The 10,882-nt window shown below is 35.7% G+C and overlaps 2 protein-coding genes across 3 annotated transcripts; both read right to left on the bottom strand.

Annotated features, from left to right (window-relative positions):
* Window positions 1-1,173: 1,173 nt before the first annotated feature.
* On the bottom strand, window positions 1,174-2,374 carry LOC149724287 (uncharacterized). Its single transcript, XM_089893233.1, has 4 exons — window positions 2,092-2,374; window positions 1,772-1,930; window positions 1,442-1,636; window positions 1,174-1,199 (listed from the first exon to the last, which is right to left on the bottom strand). The coding sequence occupies exons 1-4, from the start codon at window positions 2,240-2,242 to the stop codon at window positions 1,174-1,176; spliced, it is 531 nt and encodes a 176-aa protein (XP_089749359.1). The 5' UTR covers window positions 2,243-2,374.
* A 147-nt stretch (window positions 2,375-2,521) lies between these two features.
* Window positions 2,522-7,112, bottom strand: LOC149724286 (uncharacterized). 2 transcript variants are annotated; one of them, XM_089893220.1, is made up of 6 exons: window positions 6,802-7,109; window positions 6,570-6,695; window positions 6,163-6,219; window positions 4,389-4,430; window positions 3,978-4,073; window positions 2,523-3,413 (listed from the first exon to the last, which is right to left on the bottom strand). In XM_089893220.1, exons 1-6 carry the CDS (start codon window positions 6,906-6,908, stop codon window positions 2,708-2,710), a joined length of 1,134 nt encoding a protein of 377 aa, XP_089749346.1. In that variant the 5' UTR covers window positions 6,909-7,109; the 3' UTR covers window positions 2,523-2,707. The 2 variants fall into 2 exon arrangements, with proteins under 2 accessions (XP_089749347.1, XP_089749346.1); XM_089893221.1 differs by lacking the exon at window positions 6,163-6,219 and having other exon boundaries at window positions 2,522-3,413; window positions 6,802-7,112.
* Between the last annotated feature and the right edge of the window lie 3,770 nt (window positions 7,113-10,882).

Below are 10,882 nucleotides of genomic sequence, written 5' to 3'. Positions count from 1 at the left end.
AACACAATACAGTACAAATATAGTCTATGGACCCCATAAAACACAATACAGTAGAATTATAATCTATGGACCCCATAAAACACAATACAGTAAAAATATAGTCTATGGACCAATTAAAAAACACAATACAGTACAAATATAGTCTATGAACCCCATAAAACACAATACAGTAAAAATATAGTCTATGGACCCCTTAAAAAAACACAATACAGTACAAATATAGTCTATGGACCCCTTAAAAAAACACAATACAGTACAAATATAGTCTATGGACCCCATAAAACACAATACAGTAGAAATATAGTTTATGGACCCCTTAAAAAAACACAATACAGTACAAATATAGTCTATGGACCCCATAAAACACAATACAGTACAAATATAGTCTATGGACCCCATAAAACACAATACAGTAGAATTATAATCTATGGACCCCATAAAACACAATACAGTAAAAATATAGTCTATGGACCAATTAAAAAACACAATACAGTACAAATATAGTCTATGGACCCCATAAAACACAATACAGTAAAAATATAGTCTATGGACCCCATAAAACACAATACAGTAAAAATATAGTCTATGGACCAATTAAAAACACAATACAGTACAAATATAGTCTATGGACCCCATAAAACACAATGCGGTAAAAATATGGTCAATGGATGCATTAAATGCATAATGAGGTAGAAATATAGTCGAAGAAATCTCTAAAAATACAAGGCGGTAGAATTATACAACCCATACTAGAGCATGACTGATAGTAGCGTTTTTGCTAATTTGACGATTACTCACAAGAGGGGCATTAATATTGCTGTGAGTTAACCAGACAGTCGAAAAAACATTCATCATTATAAATTCAAAAAGCAAACTGGTCCGCAAACATTACCTAGTTTATAAACCTAAGTTACTATCAATTAGTTTATAAATATTGATAGCTTTTAGAGCAACCAAATATTGGTTATATGCAACTTAAATTTGTATAATATTAGTATCACATCATATTGAAAAAACCAATGTCAGTCAGGCTCCAGTGTATAATCCCAATCGTAAAAACAATGCAGTAAAATATACAGTCTAGTCTTTATACAGTAAATTAAACAAGGCAATTAATATAACAGCTTCTTCTTTCTTTTTCGCTTAAATGGAGATTCAGCTACAAACTCATCATCAGAACGCACTTGTTTGCATGGACCCTGTAAAATAATACATAGTTAAGTATATCTGGAGACGTTAATAAAAACGAATACTTTGTGTTAAAAGGGACAACTATTAATCAGGTGAACAAAGACAAAACCTGAACCACTAAAATTAAATTCAAATGAGTAAACATGCAAAAGATTGAAAAGCATGTGTTAAAAAAACAGACAAGATATGAGCATACATTTAAAGGTATATGCAAAATAAAACAGACAAATTATCCATAAATACCACTCACAAGTTGTCACAACACGTCGAGCTGAATAAAAAAGGTTGTCTGCGGGCCACCTCGCTTTGCATTCTTCTTCCATCTTAATTTCATTAAACTGCTTGATGCGTTTCCCATTTTTTGTTTTTAAATCCCGCACACGGTAAATATCTATTACTTCAGCATCATCAGAAAATGCAACCCGAATAAACTTTTCATCTTTATCTGCAAAATAAATGTCAGCATTTCATTTTCACATAAAAAACAGTTACCTGCTTGACGTTTATGTTATGTAAAAATTAAGTCCAGAATTTAAACTACTCATTTAAATATACAAAGTAAAAGTACAACATAACTTACTTAAGTCAGCACACACAAGATCAGTCTCTTTATCTACCGCAGTCGGATCAGGATCAGTCAGTGTAACACCTCTTTCTTCCTCAGCAGAATTGGGATCAGGCAGTCTAACACCTCTCTCTTCCTCAGCTGAACTAGAATCATGCTCATTACACTTTTCATCTGCAAAATAATTTTAAAATAAGGAATTTGGAAAGCTACAACGTTTAGGTTATTTTTAGCCGTTAATAAAAGGATTATTTATGAAATGTGGCTTTATAATAAATTAAAGAAATATGGCATTTATGTATGTTATAAATATGTAAATATGGATGAATTCTAACCATTTGCTAACTGTTGCAATGTTGTACGACCCTGTTCCACAAGCTCATGCGGATGCGAAATGTCATACACCTTATGAGCTACAGCAATTGAGTGACCTTTAGACCTAGCAATGGCAATTTGAGCTGATTTCGATTGTTTACTTGCAACCATCGTAATTAACTTCCGGACATCTGTTACTGTTATATCATTGTTTGTTGAATGAAATACTTGACTGCTTGTTTTCTTCCAATATCTATTAAATTCTGTTCACTCCATTTTTCTGTTACAACTTATTGAAGGAAACACTTTATCTAACTTGGTTGATTTTTGTTTTTTTGTTGCCCATAAATGATTTGAGGTAGTTCTCATATCGTGCAATTCCTCAACACTTAGCACTAAACAGGCATGTTCATTTTTTAACTTTTGGTCTTTAACGTATATACTATAATTTCCTTTCGGTGTTTTTCTGCTGAATCTAACTCTTCTATTGTGACTCCGGTTAGCACAGATGGTCGACAACCAGCTCGACAAACGACTCTTAAAAAAACATCACCACATAATTCTTGAACTTCTGATTTCGACAAACTGCCAACTTCACTTCTGCGTAACTCAGCTATGGTCATTCCATGATTTTGCTCATACTCTAAAATTGCCCGGTAGGGCTGTGGCAAACCACCCAACTTTTTTTCTAGAGTGCTGTTTGACAATGTTTTGCCTTTTTTCTTTCCGTGCTCTTTGTCGACTCAACCAAGAAACTGTGTACTTTATTAGTTTATGAACACTCTCACTCATGTACATTGGATATTCCAAGTCTACAAACTCCAAAAAGTTTTTTAATGTAGCCAGGTACGCATATTTTGTTCCATCTCGGCCATCACCAACAATGCTTTTTTCAATATTGATAAAAATACGCTTGGGGTCTTGTATTTCACTAGGATTTTGAATCATCTTTTTAACCTGATTCATATATGTTTTAGCTGTATCTGCATTGACTGGATTTCCTTTTCCAACCCCAATATCTTGTAAATGTCTCTCGTACATTAATAAAATTTTGTTGTACTGTGAAGTTTCAGTATTGCAATCGACCAACATATTTTGAAACTGAGTGCCTTTTATATCAATGACTGGATGAGCTTTAATGCAGTGCCCTTTTAAACACTTTACTACAAGGTGACATATGCTGCACTCATATCCATTAAAATCTTTATAGTTTCCCTGTTTTTGAAGTTTTAACTCAGAGTCATAGAGAAGCTTGCTTTTTGGCAAATCTTTATGGTGATTGTTATAGTGTGTTGTTACATTATAAAACATTTTGGAGCAGTAGGGACATTTTCTTTGGCGTCTGGAATGAAGAAAGATTAGTCTGTGAACACAAAATCATAAAGCCAGCAGACACACTTAAAATAAGAAATATTTAGGTTTTGATTTTTGCACTTTCAGTAAACACAACATTGCAGCCAAACTTAACAAGCATTGCATTGCATTGCAGGTTGCCTCTAGCACTTACTGAGATCAAAATAATTTAATGTGTATGTTAAGGATATACCATTCCATAAACCGATAGGAATTGTGGATCATAGGCGAATTGCCTTTCATGGATTATTAAAATTAGGTGCCGGCATCACTAACCAGTAAGGCCTAAGAAACATTTTGACATTCAAATTTTTACTAGTCACTGATTTTACTGGTTTTACTAAAGATTAGCCTACCCATCGGTTACACTTTAGATGGAATGCAAAAGAATAAATTGCGATAAGTGTTGCTTTTTTGGTCCATTTATACTTAAAATATAAAACACTTAAAAAAAAGTTAAAACTTTTGGTTCGACCCAGAACTTTTAAACCTTAATTAACTTTTATAATCAGATTATCAGAAATACACATACATTTGAAAAATATCATCTTACCTGCCAGATTTCGAAATCTTTCCAGTTTTTAATATTGTACTACTTTTGGTGGATAACGGTGTACTACTTTTGGTTGATAATGGGGAAGAAGTTGCACTGAAACATAGCATATGTAACATAACAAACTATTGCACAAATAAAGTAGGTGATTCAAAAATGCGTTTAAAACTCGAGCTTTATTGGGTTTGCTTGTGGACACTAATACCCATTTTAATAAAAAGAATATAATATATCAATATATATTGTTAAAAAGAGGTGTCTTAATTGGTATAAACAGATGAAACATTGGTGCAATTTTTACGCATGTTCGTCGTGGATAATGTAACGATTATTTGCACCATAATACCTTTGATAACCTATTACGATTATTACATCACAAACAAGAATGTAACTAAATATTTAAACACATACTTCGAGCTGGTTCCAGAACAGGTTGGCTGATCACTAAATATCCTGTAAAGAGAAATTATTGTTTATTAACCAACCATGATGCAGGGTTGATATTAATTATTAAAAGGAAAAACATAGTATTAAACTGATTTACTGCCTATACATTAATTTGCAATGCTCAGATAATATTCGTATTGCAGTAGTATATACTATGTTGCAAACTGATTTACTGCCTATACATTAATTTGCAATGCTCAGATAATATTCGTATTGCAGTAGTATATACTATGTTGCACATTTAGATATTCTTCTTAATAAACTAGATATGCTCATAGACAATGTATATAACATTAGAATGTTAGATATAAATGATTGAACTTCTAGACTCCAGTCTTAAACCCAACCTGCTTTAGCCACGAGGCAAGTACACTTATTGCAAAGCCATGGCTATGGAATAATAAATATTGAATATACATACAGTGGCGCACCCAGACGGAAATAAAGGGGGGGAATAATATGGCGGATGGTAGCATCCTTTAATGGGGGACGAGATATTTTAACCGAGGACGAGATATTTTAACCGAGGACGAGTTCGCGGCCGTGTCAAGTATCATATTTTAACTGGGGACCAGTTCGCGGACCTGTAACGTACCATCGTTTAACCAGCGTAGCATCGTTTAACGTAGGGTCGTTTAAGGAGGGACTAGATCGCGGCCGTGTAGCGTAGCATCGTTTGACCGGGGACGAGTTCGGGGACGTTTAACGAGCATCGTTTAACGAGGGACGAGATCTCGGCCGTGTAGCGTAGCATCGTTTAACCGGGGACGAGTTCGGGGACGTTTAACGTAGCATCGTTTAACGGGGGACGAGTTCACGCCGTGTAACGTAGCATCGTTTAATGGGGGACGAGTTCGCGGCCGTGTAACGTAGCATCGTTTAACGAGAGGCGAGTTCGAGGACGTGTAACGTAGCATCGTTTAACGGGGGACGAGTTCGCGGCCGTGTAACGTAGCATCGTTTAACGAGAGGCGAGTTCGAGGACGTGTAAAGTAGCATCGTTTAACAAGGGACCAGTTCGGAGCCGTGTAACGTAGCATCGTTTAACCGGGGACGAGTTCACGCCGTCTAACGTAGCATCGTTTAACAGGGGGGCGAGTTCGCGGCCGTGTAAGGTAGCATCGTTTAACAGGGGGGGCGAGTTCGCGGACGTGTAAGGTAGCATCGTTTAACAGGGGGGGCGAGTTCGTGGCCGTGTAAGGTAGCATCGTTTAACAGGGGGGGCGAGTTCGCGGACGTGTAACGTAGCATCGTTTAACAGGGGGGGCGAGTTCGCGGACGTGTAAGGTAGCATCGTTTAACAAGGGACGAGTTCGCAGCAGTGTAAAGTGGCATTGTTTAACTGGGGACGAGTTCGCGGCCGTGTAACGCCAACTGATTCCATGCCTGCCGAAACAAACGTAACCTCTCATACACTCAGGTAGACGAGTGCACAACACCGGACGCTTGTTGAGCCCAAACATATTAATATGTCAATTCGTCGGCATCTTATCTAGACCTATCTGGAATTAAGTTAAAGTATCCAAAGACGCACAGTAAGCTAACACATTACATATGGACACATTACGCGAATGCGAATTTATATTTCTGTAATGGTTGAAGGGAATTGTTACCATTAATTGATATCAAAAAGGGGGGGCTGGTCCCCTTAATTCCACTCCCCCTGCATGTGCCACTGTATACATACAACAATTTAACAAATAAAAAACATAAATTTAAAACAGTTTTGTTTTGTAACCTTTCAATGCTTTTTGTAAAATTCTTGACAACATCTCGGAGCATCTGTTTTTTCCTTCTAAATCATAAAAACATTGGAGAGCTACTTAGTTATATATTATGAAAAAGGGGAAAAGCAGACTTGCGCAAAAGTTTTTTAAGTAGAGAAACTAATATAGTCTATAATATATAATTATATAGCCTATGTCACCAAAATTCAACTGGCTTTTTGCGCATTATAAAAGTTCAGTTTTAATACTAAAAATTAAAGACACTTTTTTTTAAAAAATATTATATAGTGGGTATCACCATGTCAGTGCGAGACCTAAGGAACATTTTAACACTAACAATTTTACTAATCACCAGCTAAAGGATTGCTCAACAGACTACAAATACAGTACTAGGTAGTACTCGTGGTAGGTAAGGTACCTGTTACATTCTCGTCCTAATAAATGTACATTATTTTGTGTACAATTAAGAACATTTTCATTATCTTCACTTAACACTTCTGAATCTTCACTTACTACTTCATTGAAATCTTCTTCTTCTAAATCTCTGTAATAAAAAGTAATAAAAAAAAAACTTATGCAATGTGGAAACAGGTACAAATGGTGATACTGAGTCTAAACAATCGCATTCGATATACAGCAAATTCAAATACCTTTCTAAAACAAACGAGTCCGCATGAACGGATTCCACTTCACCATCACTTGGACTACTCACGGAAGAATCGGTAACTAAATTATAAAAACTTGACACGGACGACATTATTTTGCAGCATACACATTCAATAACTCTTGCTTCTCAGCTTCTGTAAACTAAATTCCCTCCTAACTGAAAAAATTACCCACAATGCAAAGCCAGAAAAAACGTGTTTTTACCTGATTCATTGTTACGTTCAACAAACCTACTGTTACGTCAGGCAGCAGGGCGCCATTTTGTATGAAAATAACACAGCGGACATGCGGAAATGCACATATTTAGCAAATAAAAGGAACTATACGCATAAAAACAATTTTAACGATGGAAAAGTGAAAAAAATGTATTGACGTGTTACCAAAATAAAAACTCTTGTTTCTCAGCTTCTGTAAACTAAATTCCCTCCCAACTGAAAAAGTTACCCACAATGCAAAGCCAGACAACGTGTTTTTACCTGATTCATTGTTACGTTCAACAAACCTACTGTTACGTCAGGCAGCAGGGCGCCATTTTGTATGAAAATAACACAGCGGACATGCGGAAATGCACATATTTAGCAAATGAAAGGAACTATACGCATAAAAACAATTTTAACGATGGAAAAGTGAAACAAATGTATTGGCGTGTTACTAAAATAAAAAACGAATGTAAAGAAGGCCAATTTGTTAATGTTTTGGCTAATTGTTGGTACCCGAATTGGGCCAGTCATCGTTTTCTAAAAATGAACACCATGAACTCGTAAAAATAAAAGTTTGCGTGTTGCTGTAAACATAGCCATAACACTCGACTTAAAAAGTTTTAATTGGAATACATTTTTTCGTACTTGTTATTATAAATCAAATTAGGTTTGTATGTATTTGTCACTGTGGCTGACTTCTTGATAAGCTTTCGGCCATATGTCTATGACTCTATACGATCATAAAAGTTTCGCGGGATTTTAATATTCAGATATTGCACCAGTAAGTTGCTCTTCGGTGTCCCCACTGATCAGACTACGACAGAAAAGCGATAAATGAACTATAAACCCACAACACTTGACATGAGGGTTGATGTGACGTCACGTGACAAAACCAAGTAAAATATTTTAAAATAGACTAATAGAGCATTGTCAACACAATTACCAGAACTTATCTCGCGCGACTGAAAGATAATTTAAGCCGTGGGCAATTCTCATGAACCAGCTCTCTGTTGGCCGAAATTATCGATGTTTTACAACATGATCAAATGTCGTCCTTCCCTATCATCTGACGTCAGGTCGCTGTCACGTGATTTTATTCTTCATGCATAATTCGCCATTTTTCGTCCGCCAAAATTAAAATTAACCCAACTACCTTGTACTGCGTCTCCAGGTCAACTTATTGGCCACAGGCGGCTGTGCTGAAACTATTGGAAAATAATGCCACTGAAACTCACCACAAAATACTTTCTATCACAATAGCATGTAGGCTACGCTAATGGAAGTAAACATTTTCGTTCCACAGATATATGTAACTTATACGTTTGCACACACACGAAGAGTACATGAAATACATATAGAAAGCATAAATTTATAAAAAAAATCCACTTCACCTGTAACTCCTTGATCAAAAAAAACGTATCGGTCGGTAGCCCGGTTTCGGTGATGCCAGGATAGAGGATATACACGAAAAATGTCATTGTTAATAATCTCGGGTTTCGAAAATCCTACGTCTACACTCTACAAGGTGATCTCTGTTTGAATCAGAAGGAAATACCCAACAAGACGTGCGTGATGAAAAATTTCCCAAACCAAATAACTTCACTAAACAAGTGTTATAACGGCATATATGTAGATTAAACTAAAACGTTAAAAGTAAATCGTGCCCACCACGCATCATCATGGAAACAAAATATTTCTGGAAAAAATATATTTTGCAGCAGTACAATTAATAATAAAAAAGAAATTTGTCAGTAAATAAGCGAATACCTCCCATTAATGGCAACGAATAAGAAGTTAGCGCCACCTAGCAGAAAATGTGCAGAAATAAAGACTCCCGGGGCAGTGGCAATGTTATTAAACTTACAAATATTACTATACGAACACAATTCTTTCTGTTCACTCACTTTAAGCGCTGTTCAGTTAAAGTGTGGGTGTGTTTCGTTGGCAAACTGATTACCGCTAGAAAGCCGGAGACTTGAATTTGGATTCTAGCTCCGGTAACAGCCAAATAAATAAATTTAAATAAAAAATACTGTAAACTTTTATTGTGAGCTAAAGTTAAAAATCCACTCCCGACACAGACCCACAAAACCGTATTCACTTGCGCAATACATTTAACCCATGCGCCAGTTTTATACAAGCGCCATGATGTTTTTTATGCGTGCGCCGTATTACAGTGCAATAACTGCTGTAAAAAAACTAATTAATTGATTATGTATTATTGCATTTACAAAGATTAATAATTTTATAAAGTTATTTAGAAACCTTACTACGATTGTATAACTTTATCGGCGCTGTAGCACACTTGGTTAGCGCACCGGCATCCAACCCAAATGTAATGGGCCCAAAGGTCCTTGGGCAAGACACTTAACGGCAATTGGCCCATCCCCGTGATCACAAATGGGTTGTCCAAATTATCAGTCACACTTAAAAAAGTGAAACAAAATTATAATAATTATACCCACAAAGTAACGTCCTTGGTAACTCGTAAGGTGGCACATGCTGGTGTTTGAAACAGAACACCCGTGTTATAACGACTGTCGTTTTCCGGCCACGCGAAGGTAAAGTAAGTTACATTCATTCATTATATACGGTTTCGGAAACATAGTCCAGTTTTTGGAAACATAATCATACAGACTCAGAAACATAATCCCATATCTGGTAACATTATAATGTTTCGGTTTATGGTAATATTGTTTCAGAAATATTTTCTGAAACATAAAAAATCGTTCTCAAAGACGGCAAAATGTTTCGCATTTTATCGTTAATGCACGCACCTGCCTAATTGTATATTTAATAATAGGCAGTCCCGCGTACCAATATTAAATTATTATTTTTTTGTTTTTTTCATATTTTCAGGAGCGCGTTTAAAATGCGTAAACACACCCCGCGTTACTTTTATTTTTTGTGGTAAATTCAAAAAGCGACCGTTTTATTGATTCCAAAAAACTTTGCTTATTGAAATTGGTCCAGTATAGGCGGAGATATTCGTCCTCAAACAGTGATCTCTAGCGCTATCCTATTTTTACTACGAGATCCGTGATTGTGACGTAGGAACGTACTATAGGCACGTGACTGATTTATTCGTGAAAGCGAAGCATGCGTTTTTTTGTTCTCTCGTTTTTCGCTGAAAACACTGCCTCTCGCTTCAACAATTTTGTCACGTGTTTTGTCACGTTCGTAGTACACTTCTCATTTTTTCGCCATGCAGCTTTCAAATCAGCTTAATGAATTTCACGGTGTTTGAGCTGGAGTAATAGCCTATAAATACATGGAACGTTTAGCAGCGTTAATTCACTTTGATTAAACTTTCTACATACCGTTTAACTCGTTGTTATGCCGACTAGGAAACTTGATTATACTTTCTGCATACAACCTTAATTATTTATGCATATATTTCCTTTGTGGATAAGACCCTGTTTGGTGTGTAGTTGGTAAAAAATTGTTAGTGTAAATGCGCTTTTTATCATTGTATGTGTATTGTATTTTTATCTTTCTATAGATTGCAGTATAATTAAAATCAACATTAATTTTCAGATACAAAGGGGAAAAAAAATTCCACAAATTAAAAAAAGTAAGTGTTTCTTGTAAATAATAAAATGATTTGACTTGATCAAATATTTCCATTTACAGATTAGGAGTCATAAAAGAACACAAAAAGTAATTATTTTGATATTCAGTTTTCTTTTCATATCAAATCAAAGGACTATTATATTTTATTTACAGATGGTTACCAGTGAACGAAGTAAGATGACAAGTTTGTGGTCCATATGAACACTAACTAAACACCATTGTTTTTTTCCTTTTCAGTGCTGGAAAGGTTCAACAAAAAAAACAAAACCTTCGACACCTGGGTCTGCTGTGC

This window comes from Ciona robusta, unplaced genomic scaffold (assembly GCF_009617815.1).
Source record: "Ciona robusta unplaced genomic scaffold, ASM961781v2 AP042737.1".
Classification (NCBI taxonomy): Eukaryota; Metazoa; Chordata; class Ascidiacea; order Phlebobranchia; family Cionidae; genus Ciona; species Ciona robusta.
Note: the sequence above shows the minus strand (reverse complement) of the source record. Positions and strands in the feature narration are given on the sequence as shown.